We start from the raw sequence: 24,304 nt of genomic DNA on the forward strand, positions 1-24,304 counted from the left end.
TGCACCGGGGAGACACACATGCGACCCGTGCTGTATGGCGCTCCTTAGAGATGGAGTGAGGCAGCGGAGAGCGGCGGCATGCTTCCTCACCCTCCCACTCTCCCCTCGCCTCTCTGTCATCTCCAGTAATGTGAGTAATGCCAAGTCTATTATTCTTAGAATTTTCAAGAGCGTCAGAGCTCGAAGGGACTCCAGAGGCAATCTGTGCTGCCGCCTCTTTTCACAGTCGAGGAAGTGACGGCCTGGGGAGGCTCCAAGCTGAGTGTTTGGCCCGAGACACCTGTCTTGTTTGGGGGCAGGCTGAACTTGGAGTCCAGTTCCCTGACCCTCGGCCCAGTGCTGCCCATGATCTCACATGGCCTCTTATTTATTTCCTTCACGTTAGGTATGACGGCTGTGGACACAGAGGCTCTCTGGCTCCTTCAGGCCAATCAGGGGGTCTTATTGCGTCCAGGCTATGGCCAGGCCTGGGCTTTGTCATGAGGGCCACGGAGAAGACACAGTGGTCCCTATGAGTGTCAAGAGTCACTTGCCTGAAAAATGAGGACAGCTTCTCACCCAGGCCAGTGTGGGCAGGGGCAGGGGCAGGGAAGAGGAGAGATATCCCAAATATAGCCTCTGTGCCCACGTGGCCCTCTGTCTCTGGATGTAAACCATTTCTGCCTTTGCTCTTAAAACCTTGGGGTTTCATTCTGCATCATGGGCCCGTCATGGGTCCCTGTGATCTCAGCCTGAGCCCTCCTGTCCCTGGCATGGTCTAAGTTACTTGTAAAGGGGCTGCCAGGATGGGCACATGCCTGCCGGATCTGTTTCCTGTCAGGACGGGGACTCTTCTGAAGGGAGGGACTAAACAAACCCCACATGCAGGTTGGCTCTGGAGGCCGGGGTTCTGGTCTCAGCTCTGTCACAGGCAAATTCTCAGCTTATTTCACTGGGATCACAGGTCCCGTGTGGGTGACATGGGAGAACTGAGCTGCAGGTCGGTGCGGAAACTGGCAGTCCTTGGTCCAGATGTGGTCCGCAGGTATGAGTGTGTGTGACTGGCCAACCAGAAATGATCTCTGACGCCTGCAGGTAAGCTTTGCCCTCTCCTGCTGCCCATCACTCCCTTACTTCTGACACCATCAGAGCACAAACCCCTCAGTGGGCGCCCACCTCTAATACTCTAAGGGCCCTTGGGTGTGTCCCCCAGGAAGAACCAGTGAGTAGGAGAGGAAGGCGCAGTCGCAGGGTCTCACTGTGCCTTTTCTGTCCACCCTCGGGGCTTCGCCGAGGTGGGGCTTCTTCACCTCGGCACCACTGACCTTTTGGGCCTGATCATTCTCTGGCGCGGGGGTTCTCTTGTGCATTGTGGGGTGTTGAGTGGCATCCTGGCCTCTACCTACTGGATGCCAATAGTGTCTTCAGACAATGTCACATGTCCACTGGGAGGCAAGCTTAATCTCTGTTGAGTATGGCTGTCCTAAAAGGACAGATAAATAGTTCTCTTTAGGGACTATGGGAGAACAAGAGGATGTATCAGTCATTTCCCGGAGAGAGGAAAAAAGAGGCATGTGGCCAGGGGAGGGATGCAGAAGAAGGGCTGGTGGGACCTCTTTCCCTCACCCCACCACCCCACCCCTGAGACTCAAACACCATTGGAAACTTTCTTTCTCCCTGCCATGGAAGAGCCATAGGGCTGCCCATTTCTCAGTGTTATGGGTTCAACTGTGTTTCCCCCAAAAGATGTTGAAGTCCTAACCCCTGGTGAAGGGTCTTTGCAGATGAGGTCATTAGAGAGTACCCCAATCCCATATGACTGACGTCCTTCATAAAAGGGGAGAGGTGGACACAGAGACGGACACACACGCAGGGAAGATGACGTGATGACATCAAAGCACCAGCCATCAGCCCAGGAACCCCCGAGGCTGCCAGGAATGAAGAGGGAGACACGAAACAGACTCTCCCTCACAACCCTCCGTAGGAGTCAACCTTTCAGCACCTTGAGCTTGGACTTCCAGCCTGAGAACTGTGAGACAATAACTTCTTGTTGTTTAAGCACCCTCACCCCAGTCTGCGGTACGCCGTCACAGCAGCCCCCAAATCCTACACTGAGCAAGAAGGAAAACAGCAGGACCGGGCTGCCGGAGGTGAATCTGGTTTGCCTGACGGCACCATCTGAAGCAGAAACGCAGCAAGTGGCAGCACCTGGGAGAGAACGTGCTCGTGCTGAGGGGACCCAGACGCACCGTGTAGAGTGAAAACCAACACGGAGCCTACCGGACTGATACGCGGAAATACATCACATCTCTAAAATAAAACACTTTGATTGTGCCAATCACTAGAAGTTGTAAAACTACCCCGAAGAATTAACAGCTTCCGTACATGCTAACTACATCCATCATAAATTCGTCTTTAGTTTCTGTTATCATATCACTGTCTCTGGGGACCCCTGTCTTGTCATCATTTGCCCTTTATAATTTATTCATCTTGTTCTAGCCTGCATCCTTTCTACTTATCATTCATCTTTACAAGTTGTACATAAAATTAGATGGATCCTTCCATGGCAGGGCTGTCAGGAAGGAGATGGGCTTCATCAGGGAAGCCCCAGGGTAGCTGGTGGAGGTCCCCCTAGAGTCCCCGTGGGTGCCCAATTAGAGGTGGAGCGGGCAGGAGAGAGAGGGAGGGTGGGAGGGAAGGAGGAGGAGAGGAGACAGGAAGGCAAGTGAAAAGGATAAAAGGAGAAAGGGTAGAAAGTGAGAGGGGAAAAGCAGAAGAAAAAAAAATGACCAGAGGGAGAAAATAAAGGGCATGAAAAAAGAGAGAGAAAGCAAGGAAGACAAAACAAAAGTGAGAGAAATGGGGAGAAAGACAGAAGAGACATCCTGAGACAGCGGTGCCAGAAATTCAATTGAGCTTTTTTATTTATTTTTTTACTTTCCATTTTAACATCTTTCCCGGTAAACTCAAAGAAGGTCACATTGAATTTCCATGGAAATGACCCGTCCTGGGCCGTGGGACCCGAGCTGGGCGGAGCGACGGCAGTGATGTTGCCTGTCTACTGGGCCGAACCGAAGGGGCGGGGCTGCAGATGGCCCCGAGGAGCGTGTAAGTTTGCTTTGTATTCTCAGGTTGCCAGAGTGAGGGCACAAAAGCCAATCTTTAACTAGTGAATTGGAACTTTAATGTTTACCAAGCAGGTACAGCTCCCACTCTCCCCAACCCCTCCTTCCCCTGCCAGCTAGCTCCCTCTCTGCTTCCAGGCCTCCTGCTAACTGGTCCCAGCCCTTCCCCTCAACAGCCCTGGTGAGGAGCCCTTTGCTGCCAGAGGAGCAGAGTGCTGGCACTGCTGGCCATGTCGCCTGGTTTTCTCTGATCGGGGTCATCCCTAACTTTGGAAACAGATGAGTTCTTCCTGGAAAACAATTCCCTGCAAAGTCCCAAAGGCAGGGGGAGCTGGGACTAAGCAGTAGGGACCTATTTGAAGGAACAGAATTCTTCCAAGAGTCTTCCTGTGCATACCCAGCCCCAGGGAGCTCTCAGCGGACATCTCCTGCCCGGCTCACAGCTCCTGATCTGTCACGTGTGCCTTGTCTCTAGGCTGCTTCTCAGACCAGTGCTCCCATCTGATATACCCATCTTCCTCCCACTCTCTATTTCCACCTGGCCAATATCCTGAGCAGAACCGTTAAGAAGCTCCTGCACCCAGGAGTCATCTGTCTTCTGTAAAGCAACTGGTTGTACTGGAAAAGAAAAGTGGGTGTCCTGGGTTTCTGTAGTAGACCCAGTGTTGGTCCTGGCTTGGCAATTTATTAATTGTGTGACCTTGGGCAAATTGTTTAATCTCTCTAAACCTGGGTCTCCTCAAGCATGGGGGATGATCATGCTCTCTTCCTCATAGGTGGTTGTGAAGATAAAGTGAGGTAATGGATGTAGCATGCTTGCATCATGCCTGTCAGATAGTACATGCTTAATAAATAGTTACTGTTATTATTGAGCAATTGTCTACACTACCCATATTATAACAACATGCTGTCTGGTACCAATGATGTGTGTGTGTGTGTGTGTGTGTGTGTGTGTGTGCATGGGTGTATGGATTCTGTTTGCAATTTGGACATCTCTAAGAGGGTTGGGGGATACATTTTTCTTATGTGTCTGCCAGGTCTCCAAGCACAGTGCCCAGCACACACTGAGAAAATACTTGTTGATGGATTGAGAAACTGCCCCATGTTGACTGTACCCTATAAATGGTAGAACAAACATTGGGAATGGAAGAGGGTGGACTGGAGAGGGGCAGGGGGCCAGGGGAGTGAGATCGAGTGTGTGAGGGACAGATGAAAATGGAGAGTGGAGAGAAAAGTGGAATCACTCTGCCTAGATGCTGGCGGAAAACACTGATCGAAAGGACCCTGATGAGGGTCTGTGGTTTAGTAATTTAATTCCACTGAAGTCATGCCAAACTCAAAAACAAGAATCTATTTGTGACACTGGTCCAGGGATGACTCCATCAGCCATCCAAGGGACTTTAGTTAGGCTGGTTTCCAGGGATACTGACCTCTGAATTGCAAGAACAGCCACTCTGGTCTGGTGTCTGAGCTCCCACTTATCCCAAGAGAAATGTCACCTCCCCTCCCAGTCCCCAAATGAGAACATATGAGAGGGGTGCCTGTAGCTCTGTCTTTGCTGTTGTTTTGGTCGTGGTCGTGTGTCTGTGCATGACAACAATGGGATTGTTCTCCTTGCTGCCAGCAGGATGCTAGCTAGCTCTGTAACTTGCTGGGAAAGAAACGGAACAGGCTGCCTGCTCCATCTTCTCCCCTCCTCTCCGAGAGAAAGTGGAGGGCTGGTTTTAATGGATTGACTTTAATGGATTTTGAAGTCTGGAAAAGTGCCTAAATTGCTGAGGTTACTAGTTTTCCAGGTTCTTTTTTCAATTTCTTTCTCCTTAGTCAGACACAGAGTGAGCTCACAGGGGTACCGACTGTGGTCACCCCAGACCAGAGGAGGTCTCTTTCTGCCCCAGCCCCAGCAGGCAGAGCTCATTATTTCATTGGGTGAGAGCATTTGCTTGGTCCCGTCCCGGCAGTTGCTAGTGGCACACATTCTCTGATCTCAAAGGAGAACACCAACCAACAATACTAAACCTGTTCTGCTTTCTGGGATCCAAATGGCTCTACCTTAAAGCATATATATATTTTTTGGTCATTTTATTTTTCATTTGTCTCCATGTGAGTTTATGCAGGGACAATGTGTTCTGGGAAGTCTGAACTGCAATCCTGTCTTTTCTCCTTGTTTCTCCCCCTGTGGGCTGTGCCAGCCCTGAGAATTATGATGAGGTCTTTGAGACCATGAGTCTCCCCGTGAGGCCTTTGAAGAAAGGACAGCATTCCAGGCACCTCAAGGGGACTCTAGGCTATGTTTTAGCTCTGCTGTTGGACTCTCTCTCCATCCCTCCCATCTCCCAACATACATTCACATTTTTTTCTGTCCTTTCTTTCAAACTTGCCCACTGGTCTTTGTGATTTCAGAAAAAAAAAAAAATGCCACTGGATCTCCCAGTATGAAGGATTAGCACAGATTATGGGGAACAGTGTTAATTATCGGTGGAAGGGGGGCCGTCGCGTCGCTCCAATGTGCTCCTGATTTCCCCTGGGCCTTTCTGCCTGGTAATAAGCCTTCTTTAATCTGGCAGGCCCCTTAGTGAAATCAGCACCACGGACAGTAGTATTGATTGCTTCTGAGAAACCATCACAGCTGCTCAACCAAATTACCTTTGATATGTGACCTTTAATGTAATTACTGCAACATCAAAGTATTTCTATAAATTATTAAAGAACTAATACACTCCATCATTTAGCTATTCTGTTATATGTAAAATAAACAACCACAAGTTAATGTTAGATCCTGAACAATCCATGCTTGCTACTGAAATTCCCCCAGTCCTGGGCCTCTCCCTCTTCAAAATCCTAAACCTCCCCCTCCCACTTTCTCTTTCAGTTTCCCCATCTAATTCCAGGCTTTTAGCCATCACGAAACTCCCCAGCAATCTCTCTCAAGCTGATGAAGGGCCTCCCATATCAACGTAGTATTTTCTATTCCATTTGGGTGGCTCTAAAATATCTATCACAATCTCCCCCAAAACAAAGTACCATAAACAGTTTATTAATCAGCAGAAACCTTTCTCAGAAGCCTTTGATTATCTTACAATATGGCTTTATGCTTCACACATAACATGGGGCGATGTGGAGCATATTTCTGCCATCTTACAGAGGGCACCCAGAAAGTAATTACTATAATATATGTGCATGTAGCCGCGCCACTGAAAACCAACTGGGGAATGGCCACCGTGCCAGAGCCAGGCTCCACATAAAAACCAGTGCGGTGGACGATTTCCATACATTTGCATCCGCGGGTATGTTATTAAGATGACTCAGCCCCGTGCTTTGCAATCACAAATACCAAAATACAATACAAAGGCTGTCTTAATGGAAGAAAGGCCCTCCCCACCCCTGAACGGGTAAAGAAAGATCTTTGATACAAAGCAGAGGCTGCCCCCATAGGGGGTTGCTTTCCTCCGTCTACCTGGTTAACCTTTCCCGCTGTGGGGCAGAAATGGAAACGTGTGTTTACATACCATCGGCTTGGTAAGAATGTAAACATGCATGTGTAAACATTAGTGAGCATATAGATAGAACACACGTGCTTCCCTGCCGCGTCCATTGTACAATACAGCTTAAACACGGGCACGTTTATAAATTCCTTAGATTATGCCCACAAACACTCGCATCTTTCCATTTTTCTTTAGATACTAGGTGAGCTGTATATCTCAGCTCCCGCCTCCCACCCCCTCCCATCTCTCTGAACCCACAGGAGACACCAGGCAGACCCTTGACCTGAGGAACACTTCTTATTTTATGGTGATGAACTAGCCTCGATAATAGCCATGGCTGATATCACACCCAGTTAGGGGGGCCATAAATAATCCTCTTCTCCCCCGCACAGAAGCAGTAAACCAGGGCTGAGGCGCGACAGTTTATCAAAGCCGAGGGCTGGCTCCTTAAATAAACACGGTGATCTCACTCGGGCGCCAAGCCTGGATGGGAAGGCGCCCCCTCCCGCCCCGGACCCCACCCCTGAACAGTCCCTGTCCGAAGTCGATGGCTGGTGTTCAGGCGGCAGGGCCATGGGGGGGGGGGGGGGGCTCCGCGGGGAGGAGACAACTCCGGCTCCGGGGGCTCTGGACGCCCGGTGTGCCTGCCCGGGGCTGCCGGTACCGAGGAGAGACCCGACCAGCAGGGGAGGAGCCCCGCCGGAGATTCGTGGCCGCGGCCAAGCTCGCCCCTCCGCGGGGCTCCGCGGGGCCTGGACGGCCGAGTGCGGAGGCCACCTGGCGAGATCCGAGCTCGGCGCCCAGGAGTCCCGACCGCCGCTCCGCGCCTCGCGGCTTTTAGGGACCCGAAGGGCGGCGCGAGCTCCGGAGCCCAGGCGGGCGGCGCGTGCCTGGGATCGCGATCCCCCCGCCAGATGCGTCGCAGCCCAGTCTCCCGAAGTCGCCCCCTGTCGGCGCGTCCGTCGCTTGCGCCTCGGCGGGCGCCACTTACCCCGGGCAGGGTCTTCTGCTCGTGCAGCGCGCTCTGGGCCTTCAGCGCTGACTCACGCTCGCAGTAGGTGAGGAAAGCGCAGCCTAGGGAGGAAGCAAGCGCCGAGAGGGTCAGTGGGGCGCCCCCGGGCCGCCTACGCGCCCTCCCGCCGCCCTCCAGTCTCCAGCCCCTCCCTGCTCTCGGTGCCTCTCCCCACCTCTTTCTCTCCTGTGCACTCCACTCCAGCCTTCCTGCCTCTCCGTTTTCCTGCCTGTCTGCTTCTCGTCCCTCGCGTTGCTGTTCTCTTTGCTCCCTCGGCAAAATCTCCCCACCCTGCATCTTCCCCCCTCCACGTCCCCTCTCCCCGAGGGTCTCTTCCTGTTCCCATTCCCTGGTACCTCAGGTGCCTCTGCCCTCTCCCTTCCAACCTTTCTTCCTCCCTCCTTTCATCCCTTCCTCAGGGCGCTGTTCTGTCTGTTTCAGCTCCAGCCCCAATACCTCCCAAGGGCAGCTTTCATCCCTCACCCCCAGCACCTCTATTCACACTTGACCATGAACTCTTGTTCTGGCCTCCCTGAGGAGCGCTGCTGGCTGCTTCATCAAGGATGATGGAGGGACCCTGTTGGCCTTCCAAATAAAGGCTCCATCTGTAAGGAGGACCCCAGGCCAGGCTGTCCTAAGACAATGAATGGGCCTGTCCATGCATCCCATGCCCTGGCCCACTGTCACATTTGTAGTGATATCTTCACACTCCTCCCAGTCAGAGGGCTTCTTGGGTTTATGCAGCCCACCAATGTGCAAGCCTGGACCTGAGGCTGACCCTTGCTCTGCCTCTAATTCCCAGGATGGCCCCTGCAAATCACGGCTCTTGTCCTGCCTCAGTCTCCTCATGTGTGAACGGAGAGGTTTGCCCCCTGGGTCTCCAAGGTTCAGTCTAGTTTTCCCCTTGAGTGATTCTGACGGCGCCTCACCAGGAAATCTGGATATTAAGAGCACTGTGCCTGACTCAAGGGGTGACTTTTTAATGCTGGCTTTTCAGGCACAGTGACAAGGCAAAGAGAATGCTTGCTGATGGGAGAGTTTTTCTGAAAGTTCCCTCAAGCTGCCCAGTGTCAGGGGCCTTTTCCTCTGCCGCCGATGTGGTGAGTGTGACTTGGGAGGACTGCGAAGCCCAGGACCATAGGGAAAGTAAAAAAGCCAACTTTGGCCAACAGCAGGCTTGACTCCTGTGGGTAATAGTGGCCTCAAAATTTCCAATGCCACCTGTGGCCCCAGAAAAGGCCCCCTGCAGGCTGGCCACTTCCCTTGTTTCACTGTTTTCTTTCCCTCCCTTGTTTTACTCTCTCATTATCTTATCTGACCTCTCAACCACCTGTATTCACCACTATCACCCTTTCCTTTGCTCTCACAGTCTCCTCACTTGGTATGCCTCTCTCCCCAGTTTCACCCTCCCAATCCCATCTATCTTTCAAGAGTCTGATCAAGGCCCACCTCCTCCAGGCAGCCCTCCTTGACTGGTTTAGTCCATCTCAAGCACAGTCTCCCAAAGTTGCCCCCTTCTTCCTTAACCGTCTACATCTGACCATTTGGTCATTCTTATGACCATTTATCATCTGTTTCCTGAGTCCCATTGTGTGTCAGGTTCTGTGCCAGGACTGGTGGCCCCCTCTTTTCATGAGGCCTATAGGCTGGTGGTGCATCTGGTGCCAACACCATCCCTTGTCATCAGGTTTGCTCTGGCCTCTTATGTCCCCAGGTGCAGAATACTCCCAATGTCCCCTCCAGTTCCTGACACCCTCCACCACCCACTGAAACCCTTTTCTTCCTCTTCCAGTGTAGAAATCAGTTCTGCTTCCCTTCCCTTCCTAGCTTCAGAGAGGATTTTGGAAGAGAATATACTTGTGAGGGGGACATAGAAATGGGAGGGAGGAAGCAGGGAGAGAAAGCTGGGAGACAGAAACTCTCAGCTCCCCATGGGCTGTCTGCCTTTCCTGCCTCCAACTCCTGCTCCAGGCTAGGAGGAGCTGGAGTGCCAAAGAGCCTTCTCCCACTCCGTCTCACCCCTCCTACTCCGGCTCACCCCTCCCACTCCTGCTCATCCCTCCCCATCCGGACCCCATCACCCCTCCTCCTCTAGCCTCCCTGTTTCTTCCTCCTGGTCATGGCAGACGATTATTGATGGAGACACATGGGGGACTGAAATAAATAGCGGTCAGAGGCCCCCATGACGTCGTTCCCTTGCACTGCTGCCTGCCTCTCTGGGGGCCTCTTTCCTCCTGTCCCCTCTCTGGCCTTGTCCTTCGCCTATGCTTGCCTGCAACCGGGAGGCCGCCAATGTCTAGCTGCACACAGGCAAGCCAGCTCAGGACAAGGTCAGAGGCAGGTTTGGAGAGGGAGGAGGAAGGAGGAGGGAAGAGGAGGGCGAGGAGGGAGGGGAGGGAGGAGGAGGGGGAGAAAATGACCACATCGTTTTCATGGCCCAGGATAACAAGGAAAGAATTCCAGAAAAAAGAAAGAAGAAAAAGAATCTGTTGCTTTTGTCTTGTTCAGCTTCCAGGAATTTCTGCCACAGTTTTGTTTTTTTGTTTTTTTTCAGAGAGCTCACAGCTACATTTTGTACCAGAATCTTTAAGGGACCCCAGACCCTGTGTAACCTCCTGCTATTTCTACCCCTCAGCCCCACTTCCTTCCATTCACCCCTTTGCTCACCCCCTGGTCTCCTTCCTATTTCTCAGCCCTGCCAGGTACACTCTGTCTCAGGACCTTTGCACTGCTTGTGCCCTCTTCCCAGAATGACCCCCACCCCACTATTTGCGTGATTTGCTCCTTTAGTTCCCCAGGTTTCTGCTTATATGTGACCTCCACAGAGATGCCTCCCTGGACCACCTCATTTAACTTAGCAAGTGGCCCCCAACACATGCATACTCGGACCCCTTTTCATGAGTACTCTTCACTTTACTGAGGTCACTCCTGCTCTATTAATATTGTACATTTGCTCCTTGAGTAGCAGTCTCCCCACGCTCAGATGAGGTTTTGCTCCTGCTTGGTTTTCAGGGCCCAGAACAGGGCAGGAACTCAGCACACATCTGTCGCGAGCACTGGGTCCCGCACACCTTGGCTCTTTTGGAGGGACCGGTGAGAGGGAGGGGAGAACACAGAGGTGGTGTCCGAGGCTGCTGGGAGCTGATGAAGGCTCCAAGGACACTGGGACACACTGGACTTCCATAGTGGTAGGGGGCAGAGGTTGCCCGGGAGAGTTGATAGCTGTCCTGGTAGGGAGGGCTCTTGTCTCCAAGGCTTCCTCCAGCCCATTCTCCCAGCCAGTGTAGTTACTGTCACTGCCCTGCTCTCTCCTCGAAGTGATCGTCCCCTGCACAGACGATGCACAGTTCCAGACAGGAAGCTGTGCCCAGGTGGGCCCTTACCAACCAGGGGCCACTTACTGATTCCTCTCTTTGAACTCCCGTTTCCTCGTCATTCCCCTCAGTGGCTTGTGGGCAGACGTACTAGCCGATGAGTACCAACAACCTCTGCAGAGCTCTCTAATTGCAGAGTGTGAAGTAAACAAATTTGCTCTTGTGAAGCGGGAGGCAAGCGAGGCAGCATCTCCGCTGCCAGGAGACCAACCTTGCACAGAGGCAGCCTGGGGCAAATGCACCCCGGCCTTCTCGGACCATCTCTTCCGCCAGTCTGATGTTGTGTCTCACAGTCTACCTGAGAGATGAGTTGTCTCACTAGGGCTCTTTAAAAAGGCAGATACGGATAAGCAGTTACTAACGCTGACTCCTGGGTGCATGGAGAGACCACATCTGCTCACTTGCTGAAGGCAGAGCCCTGAGGGAATGGCAGCTTGGTGGTGGTGGGGAGGTTCACAAGGAGAGTTTGCCCTCACAGGTGTTTCAGAGCCTGGGGTGAAGGCCGAGGTGGGGAACTCAGGGTGGCCAGGAGAGAGGGTGCCCAAGCCTCACCTACTAGACTTTCACTGGCCTTTCATGTAGGGGCAGTGGGTAGTATACACAGAACTCCCCCACCCCCAAAACTACTTTTGACTTCCTGTCGCTCACTGCTGTTCCTCCCAGGAGCTGAGGAGGGCACTCTGAGCTGTGAGGGCGGGGCAGGGGCCACCACTCAGCAGTCCTCATCTGGCAATCACTGTCCTGTGGATGTGCTGAGGTGTCCCCCCAGAGACACACCCAGTGGAAATGGGATTTTCTCAGGGAGCAGCATCCCCATACAAGACAGTAGGGAAGAGAAGGCTGGCACCAGGCTCTGAACCTGAAGTCCCGAGAAGGTCTAAGAAGGAAGCACCGTTTCTGGGGATGAGCTGGTGGCACAGATATCTCTCTTCCTCCAGGCCCAGCAGCTCCCTTCCGAGGCCTGACCCTACAAGTACACTCGTACTTGTGCCCACAGGGGAGAGAGTAAGGGTCCCCTGTGGCTATTTGGCATAGCAGAAATTGAAAAGCACCTACAGGTCCCACTGTGCAGGGATGCGTTTTATGTCAGAGCAGTCTAAAAGGTGAAATGGTTCTACATGTACCAGCATGGAAAGAAACATTGTCAGAGGCGAAAAGCTGACTATGAAACCGCACCACGACACGTGTACACAACGGAGGCATGTTCCGAGTTCTGCATGTACTCAGCTCCGTGCTTGCACTGTAGCTCAAAGTCTGGAAGGGTCAGGCGGAGCTGAGAACAGGGAGTATGGGGGCTGGGGGTGTCTCCCATGACTTTAACTCTTTTTTGTCTTGTTGGACACATTTGGACACAGAATGTATTCATGTACCACTTGCATAATTAAAGATTTTTAAAATATGTGCTGAAAGAGGAGGATGGAAAAATGGGGGGTGAACCAGAATGGAAAAAATGGGTGAACCAGATAGGAGGCAGGACCCATGGTGCATTTGGAACAGACAATAATCATTGGGTATCAGCTTCCCAGCAAATTCTTCATGAGGGAACTGCATGATCATGGGTGTGTCCTGCTATGCCCTTGCCTCAAATCTTCCTTTGAGCTCTGGGAGCTGGAGCAGGCTCTCTCCGCCCAGCAAGCTATAAATGGCATTCATTTTGGTCCTGTGGCCCCAAGTTCCAGAAGCTGACGTTTGGAGGATGGAATCCATGGTGGTGCACAGAGCCTCCCCATCTCTACCCTCCCATTCTTCTGGGGCCTAACCAGCTGTGTGTGACACTGAGGGCAGGATCTGACGGGAGAAGCCGCAAACATGGCTCAGGGATGTCTGGGTGAGGTGTGGCCTTGCCCCCGAGCTCCCACCTCTTCTGCCCCCCTATCCTGATGGTTCTCCCCAGCTCATCCCCCGAGTCTTCCAGCCCTCAGAGTCAGTGCTTTTTATCTCGGCCCTTCCTGAATCATGAACTTGAGCAGAATAGAACTGCAGCCTGGCGGGGCAGGAATGGACTCTGAAAATTCTTGGGGGTAGGCCTGGGGGATGAGAGGTGTTAGACTTTGAGAGCAGTCACACTGCACTGCGGCCATCAGCAGCTGATCAATGGGGTTCCCTGCAGGGGGCGGACCCCCGCCCACCCTCTGGCCTGCCTTTCCTCAGGGGCTCTCAGTTCTACGGTGCACTGAACTCTGGCCTGGGCCCTCATCTCCTTACGCTGCCTTTTCCCACTCACCATTCTCATTTACTTGTCCCTTCTGTCTATCAGTTTCATGTCTTGAGTCTCTGAACAGACTGTCGATTCCATGAGAGCAGAGACAATGCCTTCTGAATGGAGGGCTGAGCTTCTAGCTCAGGTGTCTGGCAGCTGGGAGACCAAGAAAACCCAGAGAGAGTGGGGGAAGGAGCCCACGATTGGGGTGCTGGAGAGAGAGCAGGAGGCACCGGGTGCAGAGAAGGGAAGGAAGGGAGGAGGGTGAGCCAGGAGAGGTTAACAGTGGTTGTTGCCAGGCTAGGGTGTAGGTGGGTGGCAGACCCTTCTCCAGCAGGGCAGCCGAGGGATGATGGTGCAAAGGGCACTGCTGCTCCCTGAGAAGGTGGGCGGCGCCCTCTCCCACGTGGGGGAAGAACACAGCACAGCGGCAGAATTAACTGCACGGAGACAGCAGTAATTTACAAAGCCCTGTGTGCTGGTATAAAAGGCCCTTGTCATTGTGAAGTGAAGGAAGTACAATTTCCTGCCCAACTCTGAACAGAGCTGGAGCCCGGGGTGTAATCATCACGGAGGGGAAGGCTCCCCAGATGCTCCCTCCTCCCACCCCAGCCAGGCCTTGGCTTCCTACTAATTGAATTACAGAATTAGCCAGAGGAAGGTGGCTCTAGAACGTGGAGAGCTGGACGTTAATAAAACATCAGATCCTTCAGGCCAGTCACTTTTCCGGCCGTAAGGAAGTGGGAGGAAGCTGGTGTGGGGGGTGGGGGGGGGAAGGGAGCAGGAAACCCACCAACCAGCCAGACCCAGGGGTTCAGGAGGGGCTCCCTGCTCAGTGTGATATCCTTAGGGGGTCCAGGTAGGGCCCCCTTGCCCCAAAACTCCACCCATCGACCTGCCATGCTCCTGAATCCCACCTCAGAGCATCTTACCTGAGTAGTCCTCAACCCAGGCTCCACCTGAAAATCACGTGGAGGACCTAAAAGACAGATTTGGGCCCCACTGCCGAGAAATTTAGGCAGAATCTCTGTGTGTGTTTGTGGGGGGCTAGCAGGGAGAGAGGGGGAGAGACTGAGAGGGAGGGACAGAGGGAGTTTCGCCAGCCAGCCTGGAAAGAGGGTTTCTGGTGTTCTAGGCTACGTCTGTCCCCTCCTCCAGCTTCTGTCCCTCACGGTCTGGGTGGGCACGGAACGCCCCTGGTGCCACTAGAGCAGATGTCCCGTCCACCCATGTGTGGGAGAAGCAGCTGCCAAGGATTTCTTCACATCACGCTCCTCCTCTGGGGTATCTTCCTCACGCCCTGCCTGCCCTGGGTCTGCACCTGCTCTAGGACCCGCTCTTGGGTCCTGCTCTTCAGTGATGCCCAAGCACCTGCCCAGCCATTGTGGTCTCACTTTCTGTGGATTCCTCTGTGGCCATGCCCTTGTCCACTGCCCGTGGCCTGCCCCAAGGGACAACCTAGTCTCCACTTCTACTCTGAGCTCCTTGAGAAGGGGCCCTTGCAACAGGCAGAGGAGAAAACAATGATGGGGCCCTGCTCCTGTTTCTGCCTTTCTTTCCCAATGCCCAGACTCTGGGTGATCCTCCTGCCAGCTGTCCGTCCCAGTCCCCCTAGTCCTTTGCACCTGGACCTCACTGCCCCTCTCCTCGCTTCTTCCCAGGAGTGCTCCCTGCCACCATTCTAACAATCCCTGTCCTCCTCTCTCCCTGTGAGAGGGGCAATGGTCACCCGCATAGCACCACAGCACATAACTCCGACTTCCTCTCGCTCCTCCACCTCCACGGGACACCAAGCCTAAGGGCACCATTTCCCCTGCTGCCGGCACCACACCGGGCCCCGAGGAGCCCTCACACCCTCTGGGATTGACTAAGTCTCTCCTCCTCCAGAAAGCCCTCAGGGACTGTCCTAACCCCCAAACCTCCTGACGCCCTCAGCCATGGCCCCTCTCATCGGGCAGTTAGAACACATACCTTGCACTTACATGTGTTTGCCCACTGGAAATAGTTGACTACAGGAGCGACTAGCTCCAGGGGCCTCTTCTGTCCCCAGTGGTGGCTGACTGCACTCTGCCCCTGGCTGGGTGACAGAGCTGCATGGCTGGGGAGAGACAGCTTCAGGGACATTGGATTTGTGGAGCGGGTCTGGAACGACCCTCAGTGCAGGAGCCATCCACCCTCCCAGAGGCCTGGGGCTGGACGGGGGGGAGATGGGGCTGCTGGCAGGAGGGACAGGTGGATGGTACCCTCAGTCAGTGAGTCAGGATTACTGCCCTGCTCACCGCCTAGGGCCCTCCGGTGCTCAAACCCCACCTTTGGCCAGCATCCTCAGCATCCTGCTTTCGGGCTCAGCACTGCCCTCCTGCGTCAACTCTCTTCAAACCAGACACTCAAGGAGCGTTTCTCAGAGTTCAAGCAGGTGTAGGAATGGGCAACGACCCAGCTCACCCTGACTCTAATGTGTCTCCAACTTCTCTCAGCCCTCCTGCCCGCCTTTGTGGCCACAAGACAGAGATGGGCATGAAGCTGGGGGTCCAGATCTCCCCAGACCTAGAATAGGAGCCCCCAGGGACAGCCCTGTCTTTCTTTTCCTGCTGGGCACAGGACAGGACCCAGGAAGTTCAGACCGAGGGAATTAACTGGCTCTTCACCCCGAGGATGAGGGGACCAGTGGGCAGGCTTTTGCCAGTGTCTGTCCCTGCCAGTTGCCCTTGTTTACAGCCTCGGCACTGGAGACTTACATGTCGGGTGTGCACTCGACATCGTTATGGCACTGCGACAAAGGGCAACACGTGGACATGACACACTGACGGCCCCTCGCCTTGCTAGGTCTGCAGCCCGAGCTGATGGGCCCAAGAGGCCTAGGGGCGGGGCTGAAGCAGGCCCAGCCCACGGAGAAGTCAAACCTGTTCTCTGGCACATGTGCTGGCTTTTGTTCCACAGCCAAGGGGCTGCTCTGCCCCTGCCTCTGCCCAAGCCCACAGCTCCTGCTGGTCCCCAGGTCAGCAAGAAGTGTCCCTGTCAATTGTGCAGAGGGCTTTCACTTGCCCACGTGCTATCCTGCCCATGAACTCATCGTGCTGTACCTCAGAGTGAGCCGGGGCACGTCACCAGCGTCCGACAACTGGCAGAGCTGTGTGACTTGTCTCAGTGGGGGAGCAGGCACCTGGGGCCCCCAGATGGCAGGTTTGGGGCCGAACTCCCGAAGCCCCTCAGAGGCCCTAGGCAGGCTCAGCGAAGCCCTGGGACCCTGGGTGGGAGATGTTCTCTCTCTACACCCCCACCCCATGGCCTGCACTTGGGGTCAGAGACTCACGGATGACCTCATTCTCTTCCTACAAGAACCCTGGTGGAATCATCCAAGGTCTCTGGGGCCACAGGCATCTGACCTCCCTCTACCCCGGAGCCCTGTCCAATGTCAATCAGAACCAGGCTTCTCCGCAGAGGGCTCGCTGCGAGCATCCGGCTTGAATCTGAAATGCGTGCGGACATCCGTTCCTCACAGGAACACTGGAATAAATGCTACAGCCGAGAAACTGAACTGTGTTCCCTTTTAATTAACCTGGTCGGGGAGTTTAGACCTTCCTAGTTTGAATTTCCTCAGAACAGGGCGCACCTGCCGAGAAGCCCGGCATGACTCCGTGGGAATGGAGCCCTGGCTCACTGAGCTGAGCCCCACCGTGGGGGCTCCAGGGGCTCCCTCGGCATAACCTAGCTCATTCCTAAACTGTGGGAGGTGGGCAGCAGGCAGTGTCTGAGAAAGGGAGGCCAGCCCACGTCTGGGAGAGAAGCCCCTCACGCCCTCGGGCTTGCCCATCTCTGAGCCTGTCTGCAATGGCCTCGCCCATGTCTCCTGTCTGATCGAAACTGCAGAGACACACCGGCAGACTTCCGCCATGCTGCTGACCCCCAGCCGGACATGCTGAACTCCTCGGCCTATGGGAATAATGGCACAGGATCTGAGCCCCCAGCATTTGCGGGGCTGTGTGTGTTCTTATGCCCACAGAGGGAGCTCAGTAAATGCTTGTTGAGTTGCATAGAACGCCCTTGGTTGGAGTCTTCCATAGTGGTTGGTCTGGCTAAATTGAGGTGGGAACCATTTTCCCCAGCAGGATCCCTTTCCCCATGCAGAGGGCAGTGTGAAGGAATGTCTCATGGGCATGTCCCTGAGGCCCCCACCCCCGCCGGGCACTGTCCCTGACAAAGCAGGGACAGCTTGTTACCCTCAGGAGGGTGGGGGACCTGCCTCTCTGGCTCCTTTCGCCCATGAAAGGAGAGGACACCACACCCGCAAGACAGGGGACTGAAATGTCCTTTTGTCTACCTCAGTCACAGTGAACCATACTCTTCCACAACGCATTCCATGTCACCTCTAGACCCTTGCTCGGCTCCTCCCTGCCACCAGGAGGCCTTCTCTAACCCTGGGTCCTCTTCTAGATCTTCCCGCCTGGAGAGCCCTCCCCAGCGTCCCAGCCCTCCCTGCTCCTCCTTCCAAAAAGTCCTTCCAGGTCAAGGGTGTGAAACACACAAATGAGCCCTTGGTTAAACAGAGTGTTCTATTGTTTTTATAGGTGGGAACCGTGTGTCCCCCACTCGACTACAGCCCATGGGGTGGTACCTCCCTCTAGCATCTCTGACCAAGCCCCAGGATGAGGACCTCACAAGAGAGGTTGAGCTGCTCAGAATCAAGAGGTGGGGGGGAGCGTGCACCCTGCTTTGATTGCACATGGGCACGCAGGACCTTCCGGGCGAGGTGAATTCATCTTGCCTCTCTCCTCTGGCTCCGTCCTAACAGTCCCTAATTCACTTAAACAACAACAACAACCACCACCAAATAGAAGCACACCAACCAAGAAATTCCAACCTCAGCATCCAAGGCAGGTTATTTTGAAAAGACCAATAGCCAGGAGTCCCATATTACAGGATCAATGTTTGGAAAATGTGATTTTCTTTTTTAAAGCAGAAAAACAATCCCACACAGTCCTGGCAGGCCACGGTCCAGCTCTCATAGATGGTACCTTTCCCTCATGATCTTGGCCACTTAAACCACTCTCCTGGCCGGGCTTTGGGCTTCACCCAACATCAATAAGATAGGTTCAATCACAGGCATTTAGCAGTATTTAACCTGAGGGCTGCGGCAAAGTAGTCAGCAAATGTGAGCTGGGATACTCGCCTCTGGGAGTTAATCCCTGGAGCTCTCCCAGCCCTAGGAGAGGTGTCAGGTACTGGTCACATTTTAGGAGTGGTAGGGGCTCTGCCTTTTCACTGTCAGTTGGTCACCGTTCTGGGAAGGCCAGAGCCACCGTTCATAGCTGATCTTGGGAGTGCCCAAGGTGGGTGAGAGGCAGTTGGCAAATGAGGAGTGGGACAGAGCATGGCATCCAGCTTGATTCCTTCTCTTCCCAGAGACCCACCCACATGCCCTCAGAGCCCATCCGAAAGAACAGTGAACTAATTACTTCGTGGACTTGTACTCCAGACTCAAACTGTGTGCATGGGAGGGGAGGGAGCACTATTATCTGTGGATGGAGTGAAAGATGCTCCATTCATTAAACAACCATTTACTGATAGCCCACCATCTGCAGGATGATGAAAGACATGCCCCCTGCTTTAAAGGAGACCCTAGGTAGCTCTGGCCAGTTTGGCTCAGTGGTTGGAGCCTCAGCCTGAAGACCAAAGAGTTGTGGGTTTGATTCTGGTCAAGGGCATGTACCTAGGTTGTGGTTTGATCCCCGGTCCTGGTCAGTGTCGTGTGGGAGGCAGCAGATCAATGTTTTGCTCTCTCTCCTTCCTTCCTTTCCACACCCCACTGTCTGAAGTCAATGGAAAAATATCCTGGGGTAAGGATTAAAAATAAAATAAAATGAAGGAGACCCTAGGTAAACACACTAGCAAGGCCAGGTGATGTGCATGCAACAAGCGTACTTCCCAAGCTAAAGTTCGTGCTGGGCTCAGATGGCGCAAATGATAACAGCAAACACTTACTGATGTTTGGTTATAGGTTGGACATTGTTCTGACTGCTTTACATGCATTGAATCACTTAATACAATAACTCTATAAAATGATACTATCAGCATCCCCATTTTACAGATGGACAAACTGAGGCACTCGAAGATGAAACACTTGCCCAAGGTCTTATGGCCAGGTCCACGGCAGAGCTGGGCAGGCTGCCTGAGAGTTCGTGACTTTAACCATGGTCTCTGCCACCTGATGGGAATCAGTGCAGGGACACCTGAGTGAGTCTTGAACCTAGGGCAGCCTTGAGGGAAGGATGTGCTGGGGAAAGGGCTCCACATGTGCAAAGGCAAAGGGAGGTGTGGGCTGCAGGGTGAGTTTGGGGCCTGTTCCCGTCGTCCCCTTCGGGGCTCTTCCAGACACTTTCCTCGATGCTTTCTTTGGCTTTCTCCCTTATCTGAACTTCTCCTCTCCTCTTCCTCTTCCTCTCCTTTCTTTCCCCTCCCCCCTTCATTCCTCCCCCTTTCCTTTATTTCTCCCTCCCTCCCCCTCTCCCTCCTTTCTCCTTTCTTTCCTTTTTGGCCTCAGGGCTGGAACCCCATATTCTCTCTTGTCCACCTATTTAAGTCCCACCCTGACAGTTCCAGGATGCGCTGTTTATCCGTCCTTAAATGAGGGTCCCATCTGACCCCCTGGTTTCTGACACCAGCCAGCTGGTGCCGCTGGGAAAGCCACTGAACTCGGTGGCCTGTTTGCCTCCGCAGGATGTCTGGGGCCCTGGGAAGTGTCTGCCACCTGGGAGGGGGTGGCTCCGGGTCTGACCACAGCCACTGCTCCGTTGTGGAAGCACCAGATCGTTTGGGTTTACGTAACTCTCGGGTTCCTTCCCCGGGAAATGAGGATGAGGACACTTACCTGCTGGGGTCAGGGGCGTCCGGCAGGGTGCCCGACATAATTAATGGGGGACGGCTATGGCTGCCGTTGTCGGCAGCAGCAGTTGTGATGCGATGCTAAAGGTCCCCTCCAGTGTGAAAAATGGCTTTGGCATTTACACTGTCTGGGTTGTCTGCTCCTCTTGCAGGGGACCGGCGCATTTACTTGGCTGTCCCCACCCCGTACATTACCACATGGACAGGGACCTGTCCGAGCTCCTGCCCTGGCGCAGGCCAGCACGCTGGGGCTCCGAGCCACTGCTGGTTTGCACTGAGAGTCTGGGATGCAAGTGCGTTTTGTTTACCTTGTGTATCTAATATGCTAATGACAGGAGGCAGTAATGAGCTGGCAGGGACCTGAGTGACAAAGAGCTGGCTTCATGCTTCCCCAAAGAGGCACCTGTGTCAATTGTTTCTGTGGTGTGAGGGATCGTCAGAACCCAGGAATGTGGGCTGGGAGGGTTGGGGAAAGGAAAACTGGGGTTGTCTTCACCCCATAGCAGCACAGGCCCCTGGCAGCACTGTGATGGGGCAGCCTGTTGGGGGGGGGGGGTGGGGAAGGGCAGACCCTACAGGGTGGGAGGGGATCCATGTGGAGTGAGCACTCTGACCCTGTTACTCCCCGACTGACTTCTCCAGAGGACCCTGCGGCGCTCCAGGATGGCAAGACCAGCGCCATGCTCCCGGGCCCAGAGTGCAGGCAGACAGCACAGGTGAGGGGTGGACACTGGTTTGGCATTGGAATGCCGATGGAAGGCAATCTCTGATGTAAACCGCAGCTTCCAGCAAGTCAGCAGGTCTCTCTGGACCTCAGTTTCCTTTTCTGTGAAATGGGCTTGATATCCCTGCCTATGAGTCTGTGTCCCCAGCACCCAGCACAGTCCTGGCACAACGTGGGTCCTAGCAGGGGGCAGGGAGCAGGAAAGGTGCATTGTTCCTTTGCAGAGGAGGAAAGAGATGTGTCTGCAGGTCAAGGTGGCGGGATCATCCCAAGAGCACAGAGCTGCTCAGTGAGAACCAGAGCTCGGGTCCCCTGCCGGCCCTTCTGGACTGAGTGAGCAGCCTCTGGGAGGGCTGGGAGCCAGTGCAGCCCGAGGAGGGCGCAAGCAGCTGTTGGGTGGTCGGCAGGGAGGGCCCCAGACGAAATGCGTAGGAAGCAGACTGAGTAACAGATGGAGGTGTGTCTCCAAGCCTTTGCACCGAATGGAAGGGACCAGGGACAACACAGGCACTGAGCAGGTGGGGCCGAGTCCATTCAGTGTTCCTCTCCTGCCTGTGAAGACAGTAGCCAGTGGGCCGGGCTGGGGCGGGGGGCAGAGGGAGGCACCGGTCTGAGATGCTCACATGTCCTAGAGGCCTGATGCTTCTGGTCTCTGTTCTCACTGCCCTTGAGAGGGTTTGGGGGTGGGGGGCTGAGACAGGATTTTGTGGGGAACCCAAGGCCAGGACTCAGTGAAACGTGCTGGGTAGAGCCAGCTGGAGGCCTGATGTTGTCACCTCCACGGTGGGTCTGACCCCCCCAGTGGGCCGTGTCTCAGACTTTGTATTCCTAGGTTTTACCCTTTCTCTCGGCTTCCTAGTAATTTTCTTTAGACCTTTGCTTTGTCGTGGAGGAGCTGACTGAACCCCACGGCCAAGAAGGCCAGCTGGGAGAGCTGAGGGCCAGAGGGCACAGCCGGGCCTGGGAGCAGTCAGGTTCGGCTGCTGGCCCTCCTCCCTGGCAGCTGTGGCCTTCATGTGCAGCACAGCAGAGCCCCTCCCGGGCTTTACACCCCCTGTGAAGTGCAGGGCTGAGCTCAGAGGGCCCGCGGGATGAGGGGCCAGCCTGTCTGTGAGCCTCGGGTCCAGGACGAGCGTGAACAGAAGGCAGGAGTGACAGCAATGCAGAGCGGAGACCTGGATGCAAAGGCCCCACGGCACAGAAGTGGGAAAAAGAGCCTGGGCTGGAAGCTGCGGCTTGGACCAGAGGCCGGGAGAGGGCCGCGGGCAGGCGACTGGCCTTCTGGGGGTGCCGGCTTCCTCGTCTGTAAAATCTCGGCCTGAGCAGAAGATTGGCTCTGGCAAAATCCCGGGGACTGAGAACGGGAAGATTCAGAGTTCTGGATTCTAATCCTGCTTCTGCTGGTTCCTCCTTCAACCCGGAGGCCCAGGTGGGACACAGCAGAGTCCCCCAATCCCTGGCAGGCCTCTGAGGCTGCTGCCCTCAATTCTTTCACTAAATATCCAGGGGCACCTGCTTTTCGCTCACACCTGGCCTGGGGAAGGAGGGAGGAAGGCTAGGAGAGGAGACCGGACGATGAGCCGGAGCAGCACCCAGCCTCAGAAGAAGGACCCTTTGGACTGGAGAAGCAGGGACAGAATGGGGGCCCCTAAGGAGGTAGGGACTGTCTCCTGGGGCCTTGACAGAGGGGAGGAGGAGAAAGAGGCAGGGAGGTCATTCCTAGGGGTTGCAGGAGTTTGCTCTGTGGGGGACCTCAGCATGCCGCTCAGGCATCTCGTCAGCTGGTGTGCTCCCTAGAAATGCACGCCAGCGTTGGCCACCATGGGGCTAGCCCACCTCCCCTCCCCCTTCTTTCCTTTCCCCTCTCACCCAGTTTTATTTGGAGAAGCTGGAGTCAGGGGAGGAGGAGATGCATGGGGTGCAGTGGGCCATAAGCAGCCTCTGCCTCCCACAACCGGTCCCCCATGAACTTCGAGCCACTGTGCTGCCTGTTTCCGTCTGAGGGTCTATATATAGCGACTGCGAGGCTCACTCTGGAATTGGATTCCATGTAGCCCTCTGGACTCGAGCTAACTTTTGGGGAGTAGTTTTCTTGGGAGCCTGCCAGTCCAGTTCCTCCCTCATGAACACTAATTACTGCACAGACCTTCTCCATGAAATCGGTGCTGAAGCCATTTCCATCCAGGCGGCTCTCCAAGCCGAAATTTTTCTACTGGGAACCGACAGCCGCAAATAAACCTACCATCTACTTAGCAACAGAGAACAAGGGAGCTGGGAGGAGGGGAGGCTCCTGGAGAGTGGGAGGGAGGGAGGGGGTGGAGGAGAGGGCTTGGCTTCTCCTCTTCCTTCTTTATTTTGCAGAAAGGGTGTAATCAGTGTGCTCTCAGGAAAGGGGGTACAGAGTGTCTCATGAGACAGTGCGGTGGCCCAGGAGGAGGGGCCAGGCCACCTACAAGGCTAGTACCTGTTCTTGGCTGCTGGAGGTTGGCCAGGGCCCCCACTGTTCTGCTGGGCACTGCTGGGAGGCGAAGGCAGCCCCCTGGTCTCTCGGGTCTCATTCACTCCTTCCCCACTAGCCTTATTCACACACCTGTAGGCCTCTGCCCAGCTCATTGGGTCTTGCCTTGCTGAGAATGGCCCCTTTCTACCTCCCTGCCTGGCAAATTCCCAATCATCAGCCAGAAACCAGGGAACAACCTACCTCTGCCAGGCAGCCCCTCCCGACCTCTCCAGGTGGCACCAATCCCTCCGTTCTGAACTCCAGAGGCCTGGGCAAGGCACTGAGCAACGGGGCCCACTCTGCCTTGTCTCCTTGTGGTCAGCTCATCGGTTGCCGAGGGAGGGGTGGGCACTCCAGTGCAGGGGCCTCCTCGCACCAGCTCCCTCCCAGTTTACACCTGCGAGGTAGACGCCCTCTCCTCCATTTTGCTGAGGAAAAGCCTGAGCTTCGAGAGCTCGGCGTGATGTCCGTGGCCACTGGCTACATAGAAAGAGGCAGGGCTGGGATTTAAATCTGTGGTCTGTGTCCCGAGGCCAGCCACCAGGCTCTCTCCCTCCTGGCTGCCCTGGGAAGGTCACGGACAGTGCCTGCTCTGCCCACCTCTGCCTCAAAGGGCGGCTCAGGCGTGGGCACTCGGCCTCCGTTCTAGGAAGTCTTGCATCCAAAGGGCAGGAGTTTCCCCCTACATTTCTCAAGGCACAGGCTGGGCAAGTGCTGTGACCACTGCCACTGGCCAGGTCCTGGCATTCCAGCTAACAAAGCGCTCAGGCCTGCTGGGGCACCGCACGCTGCACGGACCTCGCACAGTCCGCAGAGGCACTACAGCCCCCTCCGCAGCCTGTGCCCAGCTGTGTGCCCAGGGGCACCCCTGCCAGGACCCCAGCCCAAGTCATCTCTCCCAAATACCTCAACATCTGTTTTCTGAGACCCATGCCCCAGGACAGGGGACTTCCCTAATGTCAGTAAAAGGGGGCTAGTGTCCTTTCTGCCACCAACATTTGTGAGCCCCTTCACTTCTCTGGG

At 54.8% G+C, this 24,304-nt stretch overlaps 1 protein-coding gene across 9 annotated transcripts in view; it reads right to left on the minus strand.

Moving 5' to 3' along the window:
• The window catches only part of CELF4 (CUGBP Elav-like family member 4), a 293,910-nt gene that overhangs the window by 210,565 nt on the left and 59,041 nt on the right, over positions 1–24,304 (minus strand). For all 9 annotated transcript variants that reach the window (XM_036244573.1, XM_036244571.1, XM_036244572.1 and 6 more), the window contains exon 2: positions 7,581–7,663. In XM_036244573.1, the coding sequence (XP_036100466.1) occupies positions 7,581–7,663 (83 nt within the window). The remainder of the gene's footprint in view (positions 1–7,580; positions 7,664–24,304) is intronic.

This window comes from Molossus molossus, unplaced genomic scaffold (assembly GCF_014108415.1).
Source record: "Molossus molossus isolate mMolMol1 unplaced genomic scaffold, mMolMol1.p scaffold_m16_p_6, whole genome shotgun sequence".
NCBI classification, from domain to species: domain Eukaryota; kingdom Metazoa; phylum Chordata; class Mammalia; order Chiroptera; family Molossidae; genus Molossus; species Molossus molossus.